Here is a 26,011-nt window from a genome sequence, read left to right as displayed (position 1 = left end):
GTGAATTACAGTCTGTGTTACGGTGTTGTGTTATTGAACGGTGTGAAGGAGAAATAGTTCTTAACCAAAATCATGCAAAAGTCAGAGAGGACTCATCTATATTAAAACAAAAAGAAAAACTTTCCAAAGATTAAAAGAAAATGATTTACATTTTTTTCAAAACATTTCCTATGATTAATCCACTAGTGAAACAATATAAGGAGCCTCCCAACTAATTATATCTACAGTAAACCAATGTGTTCCCGTATGAAGTTACAGTTCATCTTCCAAATCATATTTTTCACCTCTGATAATAAAACTCCATCTTAATTAACACGAGTAACAAGACTGAACAGATGTCACAGCATATGAATAATTTTGGTGTGACAATAGTTGAATCTCCAGAGATGACACCCAGTGACACAGATCAAAATTATCTGTCTGGCCACGGTTATCATCTTGTAAGGAGATGCTGGATGTGGAGGTCTTGGGGTTGAAGTCATGATGGACACTGTAACTGCACAATTATCATATATTCACTTTAAAACTTTACACATTTATCGTGTTGCCTATGAAAAGACATTTTATTTCTTAAATAAAGCAAAGTACAATATGCCAAGTTCAGACAAGAAAACAGTTGTTATTCTCAATGTGCTGTAATATGTAATCATAAACGTAGACTTGTTTGTGAAGAATTGCAGACTAAAGGGCAGGACATGGCTCAGTTGGTGGCTCACAACCACCTTTCTGTTTGGAGAAATGATGTGGATTCATACAGAGGTATTCATCATTTCTGTGCCAATGTTTAAAAATATAACCAAGAGGGGGAAAAAAGCATGGGGACTATAAAACGTCATTAACAGAAAGATGAACAAGTTTGCTTTCATCCACGTCCATGTTTTTTGCAAGGGATGACTCTAATTGGATTTCTACATAATTTGCTATAGAGCTACTAAAAGTTATTCTCCTGTGTATCCACTTAGTTCCAAAGATATGCAGCCCAGACTCCATGTGCTGAAACATGGGACAAACCCAAGGCATATATTGTGACTACAGGATAGGCAGCTAATCACCATTAATATTAAATCTGAAATCTGCATTTTATTCATCTGATGTTCTCATGTATACTAAAGTCTGAGGCAAAAAACAAGGAAGAAGCAGAGGAAACTATAGGACAAACAAGTGTATGTTATGAAAGGAACAAGGATAAGAAAATATTTTATTTGATTGGAACTATATGAAATATTCTGACATGGCTACTATGAAATCTCCCTATCCATAAGCCTTAACATGAGCTAAACCAATTAGTCTGTTACAGAATGACAACTGGTTGTGGTTAATATAAAGAAGACCTGTCTCAAGAACTTTACCACCATGACTAACAATTCCTGCTGAAAAAGGGTTATAGGTCCTCCCTATATCACCTAAAATCAGCTGCCAGTAAGGTACTGTATCTCAATTACATTTTTCTGATATGCAAATTGGCTATTCTGACTCATGTCTGCTGGCTTTGCTTCTTCTCCTGTCCCAGGCTCCCAGTGACCCGCACCCTATTATTTTGACTGACAGCTCTGTGTCTCTTCAAATCACTGCCCTCTTCCCTTGTACTTGAGGACTGTCTTATAGGAAATATTGTGGCTCATTTACTAAGGGTCGCAGATCGCACTTTCATCAGAGTGTTCGACATTTTCAGGGATTGCAAAACTTGGACAGGTATTTAACTGGTGTCTGCGCTGGGATTGTGTCGCACAAGATCGGTTTTTGCCGCAGCTGCACTGGCTTGCAAGCGACACAAATCGGGGGGGGGGGGGGGGGGGAGTTGACGATCCGACTGATTCGGACTGAGCGCAGGACTTAACTTTCAAATTGTGTCGCAATCCTGTGCACTTTCCTGCACCACGAAGAAGGTAAACTCCGTCGGACCTAAGCAGGGAAGCGACACATGCAGGATATCCGGCGCACGATCTTAGTGAATCGCGGCACAGTGCATTATCGTTGGCCAATGCACTGTCGGTGAACTCCAGCAGCCGTGTAAGTAAATGAGCCCCATTTTGTCAATTTTTTTCACACGGTGCCAAGTGTTACATTCATGTCATCTGACCAGAGTGACATAATTGCAGGTCCTTTAGCTTCCTAACAATAACAAACTGTACACCATGTATGTGATGAAATCACATACACATCACATGAAATCACAGCAACCTCCATGGAGGATGGAGAGGAGGATAAGTCCATGGAGGCTGCTGTGACTTCATGTGGTCAAATACATACATGAGGTACATTTTGCTAATGTTAGGAGGCTAAAAGACCTGAGATGATGTCACCCTGGTCCCATGACATGAACTGCTGAGTAGTAAGGAAGCACAAGGCATGGGAAGGAGTAAATGGGAGGGGCAGGGAAGAGCAGGACTAATGCCAGGTAATATAAGATAAAGTTGATGTAAGGGGAACAATTTGTATCTATTACAAGAGTGTCAGTCAGTTAATAGGACTCTATGGGAACCAGTCACTGGCTGTATATGTGATGAGAGGTTCCCTTTAAGCACAGAGAAAGGTGCTGGTTTGGCCAAGTGAAAGTCTAAAAAATTGTTTAGAGCTATTCCTCTAAAGAAAACACTCAAGACACAGTTTTCTTTCTTTCTTTTTTTTTTTTTTTTTTTATAAAAGCTTATTTGGATCCTCTTTCCCAGAATTCTAATTGGAGCACTCAGAAAGTGACCACCGCATCTAAACTCATATAAGAGCCCAGTGTGAAATAATGTCCTCTTCCGATTATATATTTTAGAATGCTGACAGCATAATAATCTAGACCATACAGGTAGTGCAATGTATTGTGTAAGAAAATCAAATAATTGCATTTCAAAATCCCTAGAAGCATTACAAAATATTATACAAAAAAAAGTAAAAAATAATGTTGTTTTCAAAGTTGGAAACAAAACATGAATTTCCCCAAAATATAAAAAAACTAATATATACAACAGATGTGTATCAATCATGTGAAAAAATCTTTGTAATATTTGCTGCTTCAATTGTCATATCTGCGGATAATATAGTGATTTTGGCACTTGGAACTATTCTGTAGATACTTCAAACTTTATAGTATTGTCAGGATCTTTTCCAGAAATCATTCTTCCTAAAACTACAATATTAGATGGACCAAAATATTTAAAACACTGGTTTAAAGATTTAAAACTACCTACACACACTTTAATACAGAACATGAAACTATGATATTTTCTAATATCTTTGTACACATGAAACTTTAATGTGCACTTTTTAATTTTTTGATAAAGTGTGCCCTGCAGTTGCTCTTTCCCGCCACCTTCCCCTCACTTTTAGTTGGCTCTGTATTAAGCCTCTGGCACAATTTTTCGGTGTAATTACAAAATTATCAAGTTGGTTAATTTTCTGCATCTGAAGAAATGTACAGAACTGTGACAGCAATTTCATGATTATGGATTGGAAATAACAAGCAGCTTTGCCTCAGACACCAGGTTTTACATTTGTCAGATGAATTTGAGAAATTATCAGCAAGATGGTGCCAACAGTAAAAGTCGCCAGGAGCGATTGTCATTGGCACAGCCAGCACTGTTTGCTGCAAAGTCAAGGAACTTTTATGCACATAGAAAGGGATATGCTTATTCTAGATATCTTTTATCAAAAATAAATGCTCCTTTTGAAAACTGCAACAAAATGGAATTGGTCCTTGAAGTAGATTTTTACTGTACTCAGCACTGTAGCTCTTCCTAATACAGTCCGGTATAGGTCCATGCATTCATATGGTGCATGGTGATGTGACCGGCACGTGACGGATGGTTTCCGCCAACTGAAAAATGGAATTTCTTGTCCACGTGTGCCTCTCCATGAATGAAATTGTAAATTACTGTATATACTCGAGTATAAGCCAACCCAGGTATAAGTGGAGGCCCCTAATTTTACCACAAAAACCTGGGAAAACCTATTGACTCAAGTATAAGCCGAGGGTGGGAAATGCATTGGCCACAGCCTCCCCATATTATATAGCCAGCACCTGCCCCCAGTATATAGCTTGCCAGCCCATATCCCCCAGTATATAGCCAGACCCCTGCCCCAGTATATAGCCAGCAGCAGGGAAAGCCGGAAAAGTGAGTTTTGATATATTTTTTTTACTTGAGTATAAGCCGAGTTTGGGTTTTCAGCAGATTTATTTGTGCTGAAAAACTGGTGCAAATATAAAGATATAAAATAAAGAGAAATACAAGAGGACTGAAGATATTGGTGTCGCTGGTAAAAGTTTGTTGATCTACACCCAAAACTAAAAGAAGCTGCTCAAACCGAATCAAAATTATGTGATTATACCTGCACCAACCAGTGTAATGTACAATAATATATCGTGCAGTAATAGCCACCTATAACACACTTATGCCACACTGCCTGTACCTCAATCTACACCTCAAACTAGAAACCATTAAGGCCATCTCTAGCCCCAATTTGTTTACAAATGTAGATATGTGAGCAGTACTGTAGGTATAGGTGTGTTGAGGTACTTGTATAGTAGCTGTATTTTACTCCTCTTTCGATGCAGAGCGAGGTGCCACAAATCTGAATATATACTTCTGTAGACCCACAGTATAAAGCTAGAAACTCCAACTTGAAAAGATTCAATAGGGATGTGTAACTAAACTCTGAAGTGCTCTTGCACGTGGAGTGAAGGCCCGGTCGGCGGCCATCACTTCCTACGCAATCCAAATAAGTTCCGTAGCTACGTTAGGTCCACAGCGACAAACTTCCAATGCTTTTTAAAGACCAATGCTGTCTTCTTAGTCAGGGAATTGTATCCCCATGGATGTGATGTACCTTATAAAGATGGCGAGCTTATCACTGGATCTATCTCGGCTGTACTTGTGTTAGTGTGCCTCAATTCCTAAGTCTGTTAAATATGTGCTTGCATATGTAGTATGTTTTCCTGTTCTATAAAAACTGACAGTGCTTTATTAGTATTACAATCAAAATAAGTATACACACAATGCAGTATTATATAAAAAAAGGCAAAAAACCTAAAAATATACTAAAAGTCAGTATATAAAAAGGTATGAAAAGGTATTTAAAAAGTTATATTATATATACACACTATGGTAAATGGTTTTTTTTTTAAAGCCACCGGCCGGGGCTTCACTCCACATGCAACAACACTTCAGAGTTTGGTTATACATCTCTATTGGATCTTTTCAAGTTGGAGTTTCTTGCTTTCTCACATATCTACATCTAGGGTGACTGGATAAACAAATTGGGGTTAGAGATGGCCCTAAAGGTTTCTAGTTTGAGGTGTAGATCGTATGTGTAGGTGTAGATAATTGTGTAATATGTAGCATGATATTTCATTGTATATCTCACATTACACTGGGCAGGTATAATCATAATATTTTGTTTACAAACCTGATAGATATTTGGGTGAGGGTTTTGTCGAACTATTCCTATGTTCCATAAGTATTTTACTTGTTACAATGCTATAAAGTATACAGATTATTGGGGAGAGGGACAGACAGTAAAGCTATCAAAATATTTCCTCAGTAAAGCTATCAAAAAAGACTAGAAAACAGCTGGACAAATTTGATGAATTTGAATTTTTTATGCAAATTGGCTTTGCATATTCAAGCATCAATGAATTTACGATGCCAGGATATCTATATAATCAAACCAATATATAAAAAATAGACAGTAAGTCGACAAACAACTAATGCATTCACGTAAATTGTGTAACATATTGAAAGTTTAAAACTGAATTTCCACACTTGGTTTTATGATCAATATGTGTATTTATTGCTTTATAAATGGTGCATACAAGGCAGTTTTGAATACACTGTATAGCTGTTAAGTAGTAAATCTATATGGACCTGTAATGTTATGCATAAATGTTAATAAAGTTTAAAAGAAAAAAAAAGGAATGTATTGAGGTCATTGTAAAGGCAATTTATTCCCAGTTTTTGCCACTTTTTGTCTTCATTATTTATTTAAACTTTTTACTTGGCACTTAAATGCCGGTTCTTCTGCCATGCCCCTGTGACTTCCAACCTTTGCATTGCAATCTCTGGGTGAATACTACAGCAATCATGGACATGCTGCAGGTTTAAAGCCAACAGTGCTTTACACCCATGCCCCCAATTTTGGGTCCTTACTCATCATACCCAAGTACCAGTCTAGTACACTTGAGAAAGGGAATACTCCCAAAGCAAACTGAGAAAGGTGTACACCCAACTCAAAAAGGTACAATATTTTGACCTACATCTTTAAAGAGGAAATCTCTTAATCATGAAACTTATTTTAAAATTACAATGTTACAAAAGTATGTTCATAAAAAAATAGAGCTCCATTTGTCTTTCCTGAACTCGGAAGGCCATTTTATATTTTACACATCTCACCCTTGACCCCCATGGTAAATCCCAACTGGTCCTGTCTTTACATACAGCTGTATTATGAAATTGTGCAGTTTTTCAAAGACTAGTAAAGTGATCCAGGAATGGGAAGATGACATGCAGTACATGCAAATATGGAGAGACCTGCCCACCAAACCGAGCACGATGAAAGAAACGGTAGTCTTTAAAGAAAATCTACCATCAAACATCTGAAACCAGGGGCACTAATGATCCAGAAGGACTCTGGGGGTGTTATCAGAGCCCCTCAATGCTGCAGATTTACAGGCTGTTGCAATGACGGAACATGTGTCACCAAACCCCACCCTCTTCCCTACTCCCTTTGCCTTTCTAATCTAGCAGCAACAGGGATAAAGGGGGGTAAGGGGAGACCTTCTCTGCTCATTCTAACAGCCTTTAAAGCTACAGCTCAGACAGGCTCTGGAAGAACCCAGCAGAGCCCTTCAGTCTTATTAGCATACTTTTACAAGTTAATTTTAAAGGAGGTCATGGATAACAAATATAAGACTATTACCACAGTTATGGTGCCTGAATCTGTGAGTAAGTGTCCCTGGTTTATCATGCTTGATTTTGATGGTAGCTTTCCTTTAAGTTATGTTTCTTCTGCAATGTCACAGTGTCAGAGATTGAAAGATGCTTTAACTCTATGTAATCGGGGTCCTTTATTAGTACATGAAATTGATAAAAGATTCCCTTCAATGTTTAGAAGGACTAAGACCAAATTGTTATTCTCTGGTTTGTTAAATGTCCATAGATGTAAACGTGATGAATCTATAAATTATCTTCTCCCTTGTAGCCCTCATTTGTGTCATGTGACCAGAATAAGAGTTGACAACTCATACAACAACTTATATGTGGACAAAAAGCAATTTGCTTCAATTGTTCCTATGTTTGCCTCAATGTGAAATTTAGCACTAGAGAAACTAACCCTCAAATTAGCACATATACAAAACAAATCAGATTTTTGTGGGATCGCTCCATTAAAGGAAACCTACCACTTAGAGTGGCAGGGGTAAGCTGTAAGTACCGAGCACCAGCTCAGGGTGAGCTGGTGCCGGTACTTACTTTCGTTAGTGTTATAAACCGCGGTAGCGCGGTTTTAACACCTTTTAAACTTTAGAGCAGAAGGGGCTTTGGCGCTGCGCGCGACCGTGCGCGCGCAACATCTCCGCTATTTCCTATGTAGGCGCGCGCACGATCGTGCGCACGCAGCGCCGAAGCCTCTGCTGCTCTAAAGTTTCAAAAGTGTTAAAACCGCGATACCGCGGTTTATAACACTAACGAAAGTAAGTACCGGCGCCAGCTCACCCTGAGCTGGTGCTCGGTACTTACAGCTTAACCCTGCCATTCTAAGTGGTAGGTTTCCTTTAAGACATAAGGTCTGCCTATAAATTTGGAATTGTTTTTTTTTTTTAAATTGAATCATAAACATCAATCTGTGCCATTACAATAAACATTTTTATTACCAGCACAGAATTTTCACTAACTTAAGAAAAGCACAACATATTATTCTCTAGCCATTATTTATCTCATTGCCTTAGAAATGTTCTGGAGTGAAAAGTCCCTGCAGACGCAATAATAAATGTGCTACCTGCAATAAAACAAATAGTACAATTATGTTAGCTACTTGAGGGGAGATTAATCAAAGAGGTGAATATTTTTCTCAAAATTATTAAAACTAAGATGTGATGCCACTGGGCTTATTAATTAAACACTGACATTTTGAGCAATCTGCTTGCGTGTGCTGAATAACACTGACAGAAATTATGATTCTTTGCGACTTTAGAGAAACAAAGGCAAAGGGAAAATGCGGTTCAGATGTGTGGGAGCAGGTCAAACTTTTCTATAAAACAGCAGTGAAACAGTGGGCTCCGCACAGTGTATTTGATGCCTTAAGAAGGGGGAAGAAATCAGGCGATACCTTTGTGAGTATATTTGATGGTGAGCTTTTGAGAATACTAGTTCTCTTCGTCAGACATGATGTTAACAAAGAGAACTAGTCTTCTCGAAAACTCAACATCAAATATACTCATCCAAGTTTTCTCCTGATTTCACTTCACTCTTCTTCTGCTCCCTACGGCTGACACTGTACAAATCTACACAACTTGGATGTCTTCAATCTTACAAAACTCACTCTGTTGTTATAGTGCAGGTGGTGGCAACAATAAGCCAACTATTGATAAGCCAACTGACTAGAGGGTCTACAATCAGATGAGTTATGTTTTTTGTTGTTTTTTATTTAAAGGGGCTGGCCTCTTTACCATATGTCAGGGGAGTAGCTTGAGGGGGTGCAGAGGTTGCGGTCGCACCAGGGCCCAAGAGGTTTAGGGGGCCATTATGGTGTCACTTTCCCACATGAGAAGACTATTACTATAAACCATACATTATAGTCGGGGACCTGGCACAGACTTTGCAATGGGGCCCATCAGCTTCTAGTTACACCACTGCCACATGTATTTTGCAATGTGTGTTTCAGTGTCAGGGACAGGATATTAGGTAATTTATACTATTAATAGTTCTGCTCGGCTTTCTCGATAAGTGATTTCTATCTGTCCATGAACCACTGATCTGCAGGGTGATTGTCTAGGGACAAATAGAGATCACATGACCCTCCATCTGCGGCCATTTTATGGTCAGGAATGTCTGGCTGGTGAGGAGGCTTCACTTTAAAACTCAACAAAGCTGTGCAGAACAATTAATAGATTGATTTTGGAGAACCACCCAATATCCTGCCCCCACACTTAAACACACACGTTACAAAAACAAGAGGTAAAGTCGCCAACCCCTTGATTACTTCTTTCATGAATAGTATACGAGTTTACAATATGTTTTACAACTTCTAGAGAAAACATTTCAGTGCAGAATAGATTCAAATACACAATGGTGACTCTGGTCAGACCCCATCAGGCTTTAAATTGTTTCTTAGAAGCAGGGCAATACCTTCAGCTTTGGTCTGTGTATTTCAGTATATATGTATATATATGAATTACAATCTGCTATTACTGTTATATGCTTGCCCTGCAAAAACATGTAACTCCTATTTTATGACCTGCTGCTTACAGTATGATATACTTGTCCAGCTGGACAGTAAGGTTTTCCTCCTGCTCCTATGTTATGTCCAGTTTCAGTCTAGGATATTTAGTATAAAGACTCTTTAGCCTTGGCTAAAACAGAAGACATTGATGTCTAAAAGAAACTGATGATTGGACTTCTGAGCCACCAGGAAAAGCGAATCGGGTCCCCCAGACTAGCTGCGGTAATAGTAAGATGAGTTGAGTTCCAAATACAATAAATGTTTCTTGTTTTTTTCCCATTAATCCCTTAACGACTTGGACATTTTGCACCTTCCTGACACATCCCTTTTTTTGAAATCTGACATGTGTCACTTTAAGTGGGAATAACTTTGGAACGCTTTAATATATTCAGTTGATTTTGAGATTATTTCCGGAAAGTTTGGTGACCATTATGTAACGCCAGTTATGTGGTGCCCATTATGTGATGCCCAGTTTGTGAAATGTCAGCTCCCTGTTTTAGGAAGCCATGTTTCCTGATACGAGAAAGACCCTACATGTGATCCTAAACTCTAGGCAGAAAATACAGCAGGGCTCCGGAATGATAAAGCACTTGGAATGTAAATAAATAATAATAAATCCCATCTCCCCGGAAAGATCGCGCAGCCCCGGGGAACTGGCAGACCAGTAAGTGCCATGCGGGGGGGGGGGGGGGGGTCCGATCCACGTCATCTCTTACATTTATATTGCAAAAATTCTCATTTACACTTCTCATTTACTCTACACTTGGTCACAGTAACCAAATGGTTGTTCACTAGGAAAATGTTTCAATCCATAAGCGGGGAATGTGTTTCATCTTTCCATTCTTCAAGCCCTGGCTCTATTGCGTACCATGTGTATAATAAGATTTTATTTAAAGATTTTGAAAAAATAGTTATAAGTTGCTTTGATGCCTTAGTGCAGAATACTACTTCTTTTGCTTTTTTCCCTCAAAACTGAGATCAAAGATAGAAATAGACATACTATTCTTTTAAAAGTTAATTACAGGAGTTGCTATTTTTTTTCTCTAAATCTTTGCATGCATCGGCCATGTTCCTCATTGCAGACAGCGCTTCTCACTCTGCCTCCAAGACTCATATCTTTAATGTAAAAAGTAGGATCACAAGAGCAGGTTCTCTTAAATAGAAAATCCTTTATATGTCTTCAAATTGTTATCGATTTCTGCAACGTGAATAGACTTCTGCAATATTTATTTCATAAATTCAAAGGTTCCTAGTAAACTTACTTTTATTATGCTCTCTCCCGGTGACATGTCTGTGTAGATCTTGATATTATAGGAGATGTTGGAAAAAGTTGGAGTGTTGTCATTTGCATCAATAACTATGATGTTCACATTGACTGGATAACTTTCTTGGGTACCATCCGAAGCCACTAACTGTTAAAAAGAAAAAAAAAAGTTTCATAAGTAATAAAATAATCCCTAAATGGTTTGACTAACATTACAAAGGGAAGGTGTTAAAGATTAGCATTTACTATAAACTGACCATAAACCTAAAAGGGTTTTGTAGAATTTTAGGTACAGAGATTTCCTAAATGGGGCAGATCTATCATCACATTGTCTGGTTTCTTGTACAGCTTTATGAGACTTTTTGGTCTGCATTTTTTTTGTCTCAGTTCAGACTACTTGGCTTAGTTAAGACCAAATAGTCGCAAGTGAGACCAAAAAGTCTCAAACAGCAGTACAAAAAAGCAATGTGACAATAGATCACACACATATCGGGGTTTATTTATCATATACCGAAGTTCGCGTGCCTGCGTATGATAACCCCACCGCTAAAAGGCTTCGGCCTCTTGATATATCCGGCAGGGGTCTGCGCAGCAATTATTTCTATGCCAGACTCTGCAATTTTCATACGTAAAAATTTGCCAGCTGCAGCGAGTATGCAGGTCCAGGAAAAGGAACACCCTGCGGCAGCCCACTCTCCATCGGTCGTACCTCCCTTCATGCCCCACCTGAAACCCTGAAAAATATCCTGTTCCTATGTCCAGATATTTTTGTCATGAGAATGGCTTTTCAACCAAATGTTGCTTCATGGTATTGGGTCAGATTGAAATATAACGTGAAAAGTTGGAAAGTGCAAAGGTAGAATAGACAGTTTTTCACTGAAATTTAGATTGTTAAATATTTGTATTTTTTTTTGTTCCATGTTGTTAACTCCTACTAGAAATTAATTATTGGCTCAACATCATCAACTTGAATTTCCTAGAGAATATGAATGAATTTGCAGACCACCTACACACTTCTGCTACCACAATCACTTTTTAATAATGAATCATTACTATGTCAGTGTACGGAGAAGAACCTATTGATCCGTACAAATTTTACGATTCCCTTCTTTGACATCCTCTATAAGTAGTCAATAACTTTTGAAACATTTTGTCCCATAATTTAGCTTTATTTTGTCTAGTAAATTCTACTAATTTTTTATGTTTTTTGTATGACTTTTCCCTTAGTTGAGCTCGACATAAATACATTCTTAAACAATTCTCCTCATTATACCTTTGGCCGAGTGCATCAAAGTTTATGAGTAATAGCCACTGTCAAATCTTTTATTGCCTACTGATGTCAGTAAACGTAATTTACAGACAAACAGCAAAATACTAGAGGGATATATTGATTATAGGAATAAGAATAAAATTGAAAACAGCATATTTCACACATTTGCCAATGGCATTCACAGCAGAAAAATTGTTCTATCAATGCAACATAAAACAATAGAAGATATCTTCATGTATTTATCTTCTTCATCCCCGTTTACTTCCTTCTGAATAATATAGAACATTATAAGAAAGTTGATTCATACCAAGGAGCATATCCTGTCCTTCCTAATTCAATAGATGAACTGTAAGACAAGAGCAATGCCTTTCCATTCAGGTTTAATGGAGCTGGTGGAGATATCCATGTGCAGCGCTCTGCACCCGTAGCTGTGTTAGTTTGGGGAACACGGTTTCCCATTTTCTCATTTTTGTGGGGTCCCTTTGAGTAAACCACTCATGATTGTTCATCACTCTTTACCATTAAAGGCATTTTTCTGAATTTCCGTGTCCTTGTGAGGGGAAGGGAAAATGGGGGGGCTGTGGGAGCAGCAAATCAGAGGGAAGGAGGTAAAGGGTGAAACACATTTTAAGAAATTCAGAAAGAAAGTGTGGTTCAGAAGATACCTTATTGGAAGACCAAGAGTGGGGGTATTCTACACCATTTGGAAACACTGCAGGAGTTGCACAAGATAACCTCTAAATTTAAAGGGTTTGTACAAAGTTGAATAATTCCTTCATTGTGATTGACGGGATTATAGCACTCGGATCTCAAATGTGAAGAGTTATTGTACCTTATAAGTTGGGTACATGCCATTCAAGTGTCCATTTTACAACAAATTTAGCTTTTACTCTTTAAGAGATGGTATAATTTCAGATTTATTTACTACCCATATTAAGAGTACAGATCTTCCTGTCCTTAAAGGGGTAGGCCACTTTTCCTCATGTTTTTGTAATGTGAGGGTAGCAGATAATTAGGTAGTTTACCAATATGCAGGCAGTCCCCTACTTAAGAACACCCCACTTACAGACGACCCCTAGTTAAAAACAGACCTCAGGATGTTGAGAATTTAATGTACTTTAGCCCCAGGCTACAATAAAGAGCTATAATAGTTATCAAAAGTGTCTGCAATTAAGCTTTATTTTTAATACTGGTTCTGATGACAATCCAACATTTTTAAAATCCAATTGTCACAGAGAACAAAAAACATTTTGCTGGGGTTACAATTTAAAATATAAAGCCTCCTGTATTTTACCTCATCAGCCAGACATTCCTGTCCATAAAATGGCTGCGAGTAGGAGGCCATGTGATCTCTAACTGTCAATGAGCAATCATCCTGCCAGGACCATAGGATAGTATTCATGAATATAAGATTAAAGTCCTGGCAGGGCAATTGCTCATGGACAACTAGAGACCACATGACCCTCCATCTGCAGCCATTTTATGATCAGGTAAAAGACAAGAAGCTTCACTTTACATATTGAGAAAGTGGTGCAGAACATTAAACAGATATATATTGCTAAATTACCTGATATCATGCCCCCACACTTACACAATGTAAAAAAAACATGAGGTAAAGTGGCCAACCCGTATAGTTTTTGTCTTTTTGGAAGAGTTGACCAACTGATTACTGGAATTTTTATTTTTAACATTGTGTCTCATAGTGATTTGTGATTTGATTTATTGGAAAACGGAAGTCCTTAAACAACTTCAACTTCGTTAAAGGGGATAGTGGTAATCTGAAACCCAGGCACCGTAAAGTTGATGACAGCACAGGATATGTAGGTGGAAGCAGATTATGCCGTACACTTTGTAATGGCCCAGGTATGCTATTGCAGATCAGTTCCAATGAACATTAATAGCAGCTAAACTGCAATAGCATTGCACTGTAGAAAGGATGGGTCTGTCTTCTTTTTGTTTCTTACACTTTATCAAGATCAGCTGAGTAGTGTGTACAAGGTTTTGGACCTCACAACTAATAATTACTTATCCTATGAATTGTTAAGTAGAGAAAGAAGTCCTGATCCAGCACTTAAAGTCAAACAACCTCATCATACTAAGGTAATGCAATAATTGTAGATCCTGGCCCACTTTCAGGTCATAGGTTTCTTAAAGGGGTTTTCTTGGTTAAAAAAATGTATATCAGGACAAGGGGAATATAATAATAAAAAATACTTATGCTTATCTTCGTTCCATCCGACTACTCCTAGTGCTCGGATAGAGCATGGAACATAAAGCTGTGGCGTGGCAGTAGATGGGCGAGAGCGTCTGCCTTTGTATACAGGAAAAGCAGACAAGAGACAGCAACCAAAAAATTATCCAGTCCAATATAGAAAGGAAAAGGCCACAGCATCCAATATGATGAAACTGCAATGTTTCGACTCGCCATGAATCTTTGTCAATCATGATTGACAAAGATTCACGGCGAATCGAAACGTTGCAGTTTTTTCATGCCTTTGTGAATAAAGGTGTATCATTTTTTTCATCATATTGGATGCTGTGGCCTTTGCCTTTGTATACAAACAGAGGCATGGCACTGACTAGCAGCCTTGTGGGACAACAGTTGTGTATTCACTGCATCCATTGGTCAGCCACTTGCTTATATTTCCCAGCAACTTGCTTTAGCACCACCCCTTGACAAAGTCCTCTCCGGACGAAACACGTGTCGGGGAGGTGCTGGTCAGCCTCTCACCCCTTGTGCTGCATTACTAACTTGCCATCAGGTAACACTTGTCACTTTACCCTGTATGCACTTTGCGTGTGTTTATGGATTGCCATTTTTATGCAATATTACCTGTGTCACTATGTATCAGTCTCCTGGCCTTGCACTATGCACTTTATGAATGTCAGTTATTGTTCAACTTTATATGTGTATTTGCTGCCCAGCACCTACATGTTTAATGCCTTGTAACCACCTTGTTTCTATGTTCTATATTTAAATTGCATCTAATAAACTTTGACTATTTTAGCATTATATGCTCCCCCTCTTTTTGGTAGTGCTTGTGGGACAACGAGGCAGCCAGAAAAGTAAGCATAAATTTTTTTTTTTTTTTTTTAGACCTGTCACCCTGATATAATTTTTTTAATCCCAGGCAACCCCTTTAATACATTTTATGAATGACAAAATTGGGTAGTTAAAAATGCAACAATTTCTAGAAAATAATGGCTCTTACAAAAAAAAAATAAAATGCATTTCCTCGAGGTCCGGCTCCTGAAGAGTTAAGATAAAATAGATGGCTAGACAATATGAAATTCAAGGCAGCCTCTTTGATCTGGGCCAGATCTGTTAATTATATAAGGCCTAAAATACATCTGTTAATTGAGAGACCCAATTACTAACCATACAGTGTTATTTTAAGATGACACATTTCTGGCAACACTCCTTAGCATTTCTATTCAATATAGACACCTCCGTGCATTTGATAAGCTACTTTCATTCAGAATTAGCCTCCTGTGACAAATAAACCTTGTCTATGCATGGCCGAGTCCCTTTATTACTGCTTTTATTTTGTTTTCTTTCATTATATCCATCATTCATATTCAGAGCCAAGTTTTTCTCGGAAACTAGATGAAAAAAAACAATATTATTTTTCATAGAAGCTTGGTAATTTTAACCAATATATCAGAAACTGTATGATTATATTCTATGCCAAAAAAGCACAACTCATCCAATTTTAGACTTTTCAAAAAATTTCTATTCACTTACTGGGCTTTCTGGGAGTTAATATAAATTTGACAGACTTGACATTACTTTCTGGCAAGCATAAAAGTGCAACTTCATCTATCTAGGTATAATGATTTCTCAGCATATGAAAATGAAGAGGGATAGTCATTTTAATTTTCCCTTTAGGCTTTGGATCCTTAGTGTAATAACGGAAGCATAAATCACTGCATTAGCATTTAGTATGTGACACATGCATTGATAACAATACAACAACAACACTGATTATTATGGAACATTTTATTTTAACTTGTTGTATATAAAATACAGGTTTTACTGTAAAAAAAAGTCAAAATCAGCCACAGAAAAATCTAGAAATGTCTACCAAGGGCTGAATATATTATATATATATTTTTTTTTCAAGATATTTCTTATTATTCTTCTACTGCAGCTTTGCTACTTAACTCAGAACAGCCAAAAAAAGAGAAAATCAGAAGCGAAGTGTCAAGAATAATTTAAAATACAATTTCCCAGAAAATGTGTATACAAAATGTTTGCCATCTTCCTTAATCTGAGAAAGGAGATAGATAACTTGGTGAAACCATTTTATTTCTTTCCCATTGTGTTAAATTGAAGTTAAAAGGGCTTGCCGAAATTTGATGGAACAAATGAATAGTGAAAACCGTTTAATTTACAAAATCTCTGCTTGCATATTTTTGCTATGCCCTTTGATTGATTTTAAAAGAAAAATCTCTTCAATTTGCAAGGTTTCAATATGTCAAAGGCATTTTGACACGAAAATATAAAGGCTGAACCGGTAATTCCATTAAAGTAGCTAAATAACAAATTACTGAAAAATATTAGAAATGAAAGGTGTCATTTTTTCATTGTGTTCTGTAGACACCTACACTACCACTTTGACTTGGTATATAGGCTCTATATCTGCCAAGTATTGGGTTTCCAGAAAGCTCCATTACTAACAAATACAGCAGGAGGGGTCAATAGGTTCTAGATAGAGTTGAGCGAGCACTAAAATGCTCGAGTGCTCGTTACTCGAGTCGAACTTTTCCCGATGCTCGAGTGCTCGTTTCGAATAACAAACCCCATTGAAGTCAATGGGAGACTCGACATTTTTCAAGGGGACCAAGGCTCTACAAAAAAATGTGTCATTTGTGAAGAACACAGTGGAGAACACATTGCAGATGTTTCCGTACATCTGCTAACTTATCCGAAGACACGAGTGCAGAACGGTGTTCTTCACAATAGTATATGAAGAACAATATGTGTGAAGAACACATTGCAGATGTATGGAAACATCTGCAATGTGTTCTTCACACATATTGTTCTTCACATACTATTTTGAAGAACACCGTTCGGCACTAATGTCTTCGGATAAGTTAGCAGATGTACGGAAACATCTGCAATGTGTTCTCCACTGTGTTCTTCACTTAAATGAACCTGTGTTCACTGTTTTAGCTGTGTTCTTCACTGTGTTTCCTTAAGTGAAAGCTCATTATCGATCAGGCGAAATACTCATCCCAGCAACGAGCCGTTTCGAGTACACTAATACTCGAACCAGCATCAAGCCTGGACGAGTATACTCACTCATCTCTAGTTCTAGATATTGCTGCAAATTACTAAATGGTCCTTCAACCTTATCACAGAGATAATTCTAGGGCTGATTTGTTCCCATTGCAAACTTTTGGCTGGACCCTGTAACTGCGTGTTGTGGTGTGCAAACATACTAGCCACTAGGACATACAGTAACCCCTCCATTAAAATTAATTTAGTGCCCCAATTCCATCCCTAATGTGCCAACAAATGATCATACCATACGTCTCTAACTAACCACAATATATCTAAAATGATCCATTTCAGTAGCCCTTTGCTTACAATGCCCCCTTGATGTACTACTCACCACTTATAATGTCCCTCTCAGATGCACCCCACTTGCTGTACCCCCCAAACTTATGCTCTGAAGTTATCCTGCAGCCGCTCTTCTTTTTTCACTGCCTTTAGAGCATCTTAAGCTAGCAGTCATAATGCCATCTCACAGTTCTGGCAGCAGCTAAACACATCATAAACACAATGGTGGAGAGAAGAGCTGACGACTGACTATTGTACCATGAATGAACTCTATTGCAGGCCCTTTAGTGGTTCATCCAGTGTTTTATAGCAGTGTACCCAAACCTTTTTGTATCTGTGGACAGGCTGCAAGAAATTTGTATTTTACCAAGGACCGAGCCGGACAACCATCTTACCATGGTCCCTGTAAAATACAGTAGTGTGCACCGCAAACATTCCATATCTTATGTCTTGATAAGAAGACAGGTGCAGAAAAGGGGACATTATTATATCCCTTTTTCTATAGCAATCCCCACACACACATAATGCCTCCTTGTCTTTGGGCTTTTTACTGTGGGGAAAAATATAAACAAACCGCACATACTTTGAGTATAGCCCTAGGTTGGGAAATTCTGCTGCTACTCATTAATATAATGTCCCAGCAGCAGCCTTCCCTCACTAACAACAACTCCCATCACTAATAACATGTCCAGCAGTGTCCTCCCTTCAATAATACCATGTACAGCAGTGGCATCCCTTCAATAATACCATGTCCAGCAGTGGCCTCCCTTCACTAATAACATTTGCAGCAGTGTCCTCTCCTCACTAATAACATATCCAGAAGTGGCCTCCCTTCAATAATAACATGTCCAACAGTGGCCTCCCTAACTAATTACATGTCCAGCAGTGACCTCCAATCACTGATGACATGTCCAGCAGCAGCCTCCCTTCACTAATAACATGTCCCAGCAGTGGCCTCCCCTCACTAATAGCATGTCCCAGCCCCGACCTCCCTCACTAATAACATGTCCCAGCCACGGCCTCTCCTCACTAATAACATGTCAAGCAATGATCTATCCTCACTAATAATATGTCCAGCAGTGGCCTCCCTAATTAATAACATGTCCGCAGCAGCCTCCCCACCATTAATGTAATGTCTGCATCAGAGCCCCTCAATGAGTAGCTGGTAGCTGTCCTCCTGCCCAATTAATTGTCCCCAGCAGTGTCACCCCAGAAAAGGTCCCCAGAATTGCTCCCCTCAGAAGATGTGCCCAGCAGTGCTCCCCTTCCCTGATATAAAATATCCACATTAGAGGCCCCATAAAAATAAAGAACCCACTTACCTTCCACACTCTCCTCTTCACACCTCTTCTATCCTAAGATTCCCTGCAATGCTATCATGATTACATAGCATATAAGTGCCTCTGCCGCAACAGTAGGGAATCGGAGGATAGAAGAAGCCGGAGCCGCACGGTGTAGAGGAGCGCAGGAAGGTCATTTCTGGCTTTTTTTTCTTTTCAAGTTTCATATATCAAAGGTCTTCATCTGCCGGACTGCAGCTCAGGACGGGGAGTTTCACAGCCTGGTCTTGGGCTGTGGCCCTGTTTTATAGGATTCAGATCCCCATATGTCAATGAATACAACTTCCATCCACTGTTTATTTTAAGCTTTAACTTCTGGAAATACTTCCATACTTCTAAAACTGTTTTTCAGCTTGCTAACCTGATGAGAATGTGGTTTTAACACCCTTCCAGAGTGTACCACTTTGCTCCCACAAAAGTTTTGTTTTGGAAAAAAATGCCACCTTTCACGAGTAACTTGGTGGTCAGTATGAGATTGACATATGTATTTGTATATAATTACTGACAACTGTCCACTGGAATGGCCCACTTATCATGAAAAAAAATATTGTAAAAATCTATAAAGGAGCTTCCATATATAAGTTGGTTTAGAAGAAAACAGCAGTTTAAAAGTAAAGAATTTCAGAATTTGTCTTTTTCCAAATTTCATCAAATGACAATATGATACTGATTTTCTGCACTTATATATGATTTCAATGCCAGTAGCTACCCATTTATCAGAGTACAGAGTCAATACAACAATATGAGGTGATCACTGATGGGGAAAAACATATATGTTATGTTTCTAAACGTAATATGCAGTATGAAAGTGTCCGGCCAAAGCTCTGGAGACTGTAATTCAAGACCAAGACAAAAAAATAAAGTACTATGATAGATACATTTATTGTCATCAGTATTGTAAGCTACAAAACTATGTTGGACTCTAGAGGTTTAACAGTGTTCGTATCAAAGCCATAAATATAGTATAAAAAAAAGTTATAAATCAATTAGTACGTAACTAGTACATGAAAGCAATATCTTGACCCAGTAGAACTTTTTAATGAACTGGACAGTCTGTGGCTTGAGCAGGCTGTTTTCAAATTTCAAGGACCATTGTTTACATGCTATGAAACAGCACTCATCATAAGCAGGTAGACTTAAACTCTAACCGCTCGATCTTTGTGTCTTGGGCAATCAGCTCTTCCACGGCCATGGGCATGAGCCCAAAGAAGTGAAAGGGGATGTATGCCACCAACTTAAAAAGTGGGAAGTCACATCCTAAACAATGCTGTGTGCATGTAGTCTACAAAGAAAATATTAGTTCACCATATGAAAAGTTAATTACAGGGAGTCCTAATGCTAAGGCCCCAAAGAATGAGTTGTATCCTTCAAAGGAAGATAAGGGCAAGAGGGAAATTTTCATTAAGGATTAGCTGTTGTCCATTTAAGTCACAGTGCTGACCATCTAAGTAATTATACAGTACTTTACTCTGACACATGGTGGTCGTGAATTAGGGATGCCCAACCATTGTGTATTATTAAAGGGATATTCTCGTCTGGGCATTCACATTCTGTTTCATTAATCTGCCATATATAAACATTTCTTCAATAAGAGGTTATTAAAAAATATTTACCTGTGTGAAGATAATTTCTCATAAATGTAATTATATGGTCCCTCAGAAAAAAGACTGACTCCTTGGATATGGCCACCTCTGCTGAGTTATTACTCAAAGAAACAAAAGGTTTTTGTATATGAAATATCCGGGAGTTACTGCTTATACTACAGCTGTCCTATGGTAATGATCGCTGAAACCAGGTGGTCAGGCAGCACTCGATAGTGCATGTCTGGCAACTGCTGCCAAAATGTGAGGTGGCCGTATCCGAGGAAGCTATCTCGTTTCGAAGGGACAGCATGACTACATTCATGAGAAATTATCTTCACACAGGAACATTTTTTTAAATAACATCCAATTGAAGAAATGTTTACATATGGAAAATGAATTAAATTAAATGTAAATGCCCAGATGGGAACACCCCTTTAACTTTACTCTTGTTCTTCTTACTTGCTTACAATCCGCCACCTGAACCAAATTAATGTCAGTACAGACTAGCTGAGTAAGGTGCTGATAGGTTACTCTGCCTGACAGTGACCTCAACAGTGTGCCACTGGCTAGGTGTCATAATTTGTCCTGAAAGCAGTTCAGCACAATATCAAAGAAGCCAAGAACCATCTTCCCTCCCCTGTTGGATGGTTGCACATAACCCATTTCTGATGATTAAAAGTAAAAATAAGGAAGGAGACAACTACCCATGAACGTGACACATAACTTTTAGCTAACTTCAATTTCCATAATTGGTAAGGAAGAAGCATCAAGCTGGATAATATTAAATGCTATGTTAAAAGATATCCCAGACTTGCAAAAACCTACAGAAAATCTTCACATTACCCCCACATTTCTCCTGTATTAATGTGTTGTTTACTTATAAATTGGGAAATATTGCCATTTGCACTAATGTCAGTACTACCTATTCTCCAAATTCCTCGTTGTTATAGTTACTCAACCCTTGTTCAATAGTGGGGTTCAAAATTCTACTAATCCAGAAAACGGTTTTAATCCATATCCAAAAAGTGATGTCTTGTGAAGTGATTGTGAACCAAGTGCCCCAGATTCTAACAACTCAATAAAATCTCCCAATGACCATATTCCCTGACTCCCATAATATACTTTAATGGTACTGCCATAAAGTAACCCAGAAAATGCGTTAAAGCAAGACTACCCAAGGTCTACAGAAAATTCTTGTTTGATTGTGAACCCTTTTGCTAACCAAAATCAAATAATTTCATATGGATTCAATGAGAACATTTATCATTTACCCTGAAATAATTGCAATGCCTTGAAACATTTGGATTATATTCCTCTATATGCCACCTCCATGCCAATTGAGCATGGAGGGGCATGAAGGGGTTGTCACTTGTGGGGTACGTCTCTCATCCTTTCTTTCCTGTTGTTATGTACAAATAAATGTCCAATGCAAAGTGATTTCAAGGAAAAATGGGCGAGTGCCATTCTTTCTTTATCTACATTGGATTGTTGAATGCATCTTACAAAATGAATAGAGCACAACCCCCTGAGAAACACCACTTTTGTCGCTGTCTGATGAAGGATTTAAAGGAGAAATTACACATATAGGTATGAATGGAACTGCTCAGAAGAAGAGTCCTTCAAACTTTATATTATATGACCAAATAATCAAAGAGCAAAGATGACCGGCACCATCCTTATCGTGTAATTGTGCTCCAGTATTACTCACACCGCCTGCGGCTCCACCGGTATGCTATACTGTTCCTTCCCGGGGTGCACACTCGATATCAAAGCACATAAACGATGTAAGTAGTAGGAGGAAAGCTGAGGCTTGAGAAAGTGCTTTGTGCGCGAAACGGCCTGTCGCCTAGTCGTGGCATGCATCCCCCCTGTCCTGGATTTAATGCCGCAATAAAGAGTTCTGCTTTTACCCCGGTGAGTGCAACTTTGCTCCTACTTCTTACATCGTTTATATTATATGAATTTATATTTACTACAACTTAAGCTGTGAAATCTCCGGCTGTGAAAAACTTTATATATTTATAAAGCGCCATCATTTTCCGTAGCGCTTTACAAATCATAGGGACTACAGATTGTACAACAGGATGTGACTGTGCCTTTCACTATAGTTAATTTCAATGCGTCTGAATCTAGCCACGACCAACCATTTAGCATTTGTAAATTCTCACCAGTTTACGATAAAAATGATACTCACTGAAAATTTATAAAGCTGCTGACGTTCACGGTCAACTGGTTGGAGCAACGTTAGGTGCCGAGTAATTCCAGTTTGCGTGACAGCAAAAATTGTACTGTAGTCTGTTAAATATAGCTGTAGTTGAGGATCCTTTGTCTATAAAGAAAAGAAAAATACATATTAATACAATATCGTTAACCAAGCATCAACTGTAATTGCATTATATTCATGTCAGGGAACACAATGCTATGATATGTACAATATGTTCCCAAATCTTAATTACAAGTAGTCATTTGTGCTGAACAACAATCTGATGACATTTTAAAACTTTACAGGAAAAAGGTTTATTTGCTTCAACTTTTTTCTTTTTAATTCAATTCTAAAGTATTATATTTTAAAGAGATATATACGTATTTACAAAATACAATTACGTGACAATCTGCTCTTTGTAACTCTCACACTGGTAGTAATGAACTGAGCATTTATTTTCAAATCCTCAATGAATATTTCAGAGATTTTTTTGGCAAGCCATCTACTGTATGTCTGTACAGGCGGTCCCCTACTTAAGAACACTCGACTTACGTACGACCCCTAGTTACAAACTGACCACTGGATATTGGTAATTTAATGTGCTTTAGTCCTAGGCCACAGTGATCAGCTGTAACAGTTATCAATGGTGTCTATAGCTTTAGTGTTCTGATTCTTATGACAACCCAACATTTTTCAAATCCAATTGTCACAGAGACCAAAAAAGTTCTGGCTGGGATAAAATCATAAAATATACAGTTCCGACTTACATACAAATTCAACTTAAGAACAAACCTACAGTCCCTATCTTGTATGTAACTCGGGGACTGCCTGTATAAGCTTTTTTTCTGGCAGATTAGTGGTAGGTCGCTTGACTATCAGATACAACAGTCACTCAGCTTTCCCTTCAGGGAGTAAAGGGGGTTATCATGACAATTTCAGCAGTTTTGTAACATAGAACTACAGTACAAAAAACTAATAGAAAAATAAGTCTGTGCTTGCTCATAGCAGGAATAGATTTGTTTTGCAAGAGCAAGGGAAACCAAAGACTTCATATGTTTTAATACACTTGTCACAATGTTCTTCAAAACAGTGGCGGTTTAAGCCTACTACGGGCCCTGGGCTGTATGAATATTATAACCCCTATAAGTCTGGAATACACTTCCTACATAAAGTACTAGAATCAAGCTTCTTATGTCTGCAGTTTCAGGACCTTTGGAGAACCTGCAAACGTCCTAAAATGGCTCTTGTGTATATGTGTATTGAGAGCAGAAAACAGATGATCAAGGATTTCATGGGTGAATGTCTTTGCCAATATAAAATTTGGCGGGTGGTTTGTGTGGTCATGGGCCCATTAGAAGGCTTGGGCCCCGGGCTACCGACCAAAGCACATTTATTATAATTCACTACTGCTCCTAAACACTTTAGTTTGTTTGCCATAAGAAAACAAAGTTTTATGTTTTGTGGTCTACAGTTTACACTAGATGGATAATTTTTTAGTTTCAACTACACTGTATAAAGTTGTACACATATTCTTCATTGTCACTACTGCAGTTTGTGATAATTTCGCAGTGGGAAAAAAAAATCAAGATTATGTGAGTGTAATATCATATGGTCCTATGTAGCATAAAAAAAAAAAAAAGTCCTGAAAAGAACTAAAATCTGTGCCTCCTGTTAGTGGTTGTCATTCTATTAGTCAAAGTCCAAACCCTTTGAGATGGCCTTGCTGAAGGACTAGGATGTAAGGCAAAGTAGTCATTTATCAGCTGTTAGCTATTTCATGTTGCTTGCCCTTCATCAATGGCTAGTCTGGCTTAAAGTGTAACCTTCATTCTGAGCAAAAAAAACCTAAAAAACATAATTCTTCTCCAGGTGTCCCTGGGAATTATTCCTTAAAGTATTTTGCCTCTCGGTCCTCATTTAGTACCTTTTTTGTCCCATACCAACCACGGTTTCCAGCTCTTAAAAAAACTACAATCAGCAAGATGGAGGGGTGGGATCTGCCTCCTGTCACCTCATCACAAGGGTGCGCTGCTGACCAATGACACCGTAGCCGTCTATCTATGTATTTATCTACCCCATATCTATCAATCATTTATTATCTAGTCATATTTATCTATGTATATCCTACCTATCTATATATCTATATTTGTCTATCTATCTATTTCCTATCCATCTATGTATTTCCTATCTATCTATCCATCCAGTGGCATAACTTGAAGCTGATGGGGCCCCAGTGCAGAGTCTGTGCCAGGCCCCCCGACTATAATGTATGGTGTTTAGTACTAGTCTTCTCATATGGGAAAGTGACACCTTATGGGCCCCTAAGCCTCTTGGGCCCAGTTGCGAATGCACCCTCTGCACCTCCTCAAGTTACGCCCCTGTAACTATCTATCTATCTATCTATCTATCTACCAACCAATCTATCTATACCTTCATCACAGCACATGAGGGGACAGCTTGAAGAATCTCTCCTCTCCTGTCATTTCTTGCTGTGGAGTGTGAGGTGATGGGGGAGGTCTTGTGTCTGTGTGGATTATTTGCTTATATACAAGTGTAGGGAAAGCTGAGGGAGACATAAGTGTAGGTGTTTTGTCACTACATTAATTAGTGCTCCTGGCAGCACATGTCTGAGTGCTGGAGCACAGAGCTACGAGGAGAATTGGCTGAGAGCAGGGAGAGATATTTACTGTAGAAACGTAACACATGGACCATATCAAACTTTGCCATTTAAGTTACTTTATTGAGATCCAGACATGTTATCCGTGTTAGAATAGGTAAGGAAACGTCTCACAGCTTAAATGTTTCCTTGTCCTGATGTAATCTGTGTTTCATTCTCGGCTGAAAAGAGTTATTGTTGTCTGGCTCTGGGTTGTCTCTGTGCTTATTTTTTAACAAAACAGATTTGTTGCAATAGCAGCATCCCACTCATACATATAAATACATGCTATGATTTGAAAGAAATTTCCCAGAACGGAGACGCGAAAAAATTACACTGCTCTGTTAAAATTGTTAGTTGGGTATAATCCTTTTCACCTACAGGAATTTGTGACTGAAAACTATTGTTTGTTTTTTTCTTTCAAAGTCGCTTTATTTGAAAGAGGTAAAATGTTACTGCCAATTGCAGAAATTTGACATCAAGTTTAACAAAGTTGTAACAACTTCCCTATCTACATGTACCATGGGGCTTGGACCACTAGAACCTTGGAAATATAAAAAGAATGGGGGGTCCTGTTCCTTCTATTAATTAGACCAGCAGGTTGAGCGCGTGTCCTACCAGCAATCCTTTTTTATGGGACCAGACACCTTGTTCTCATGGTCTTCAGGATTATGGTGGTATAAACCCTACGGTTCAGCATATTATT

The 26,011-nt window shown here is 38.4% G+C and overlaps 1 protein-coding gene across 1 annotated transcript in view; it reads right to left on the bottom strand.

Annotated features, from left to right (window-relative positions):
- The window catches only part of PCDH15 (protocadherin related 15), a 934,666-nt gene that overhangs the window by 342,409 nt on the left and 566,246 nt on the right, over nucleotides 1-26,011 (bottom strand). Inside the window, exons 13-14 of the mRNA XM_072131129.1 lie at nucleotides 22,641-22,775; nucleotides 10,686-10,835 (exon numbers count right to left, since the gene is read on the bottom strand). Coding sequence (XP_071987230.1) covers nucleotides 10,686-10,835; nucleotides 22,641-22,775 — 285 coding nt within the window. The remainder of the gene's footprint in view (nucleotides 1-10,685; nucleotides 10,836-22,640; nucleotides 22,776-26,011) is intronic.

This window comes from Engystomops pustulosus, chromosome 11, assembly GCF_040894005.1.
Source record: "Engystomops pustulosus chromosome 11, aEngPut4.maternal, whole genome shotgun sequence".
Taxonomy (NCBI): domain Eukaryota; kingdom Metazoa; phylum Chordata; class Amphibia; order Anura; family Leptodactylidae; genus Engystomops; species Engystomops pustulosus.
Note: the sequence above shows the minus strand (reverse complement) of the source record. Positions and strands in the feature narration are given on the sequence as shown.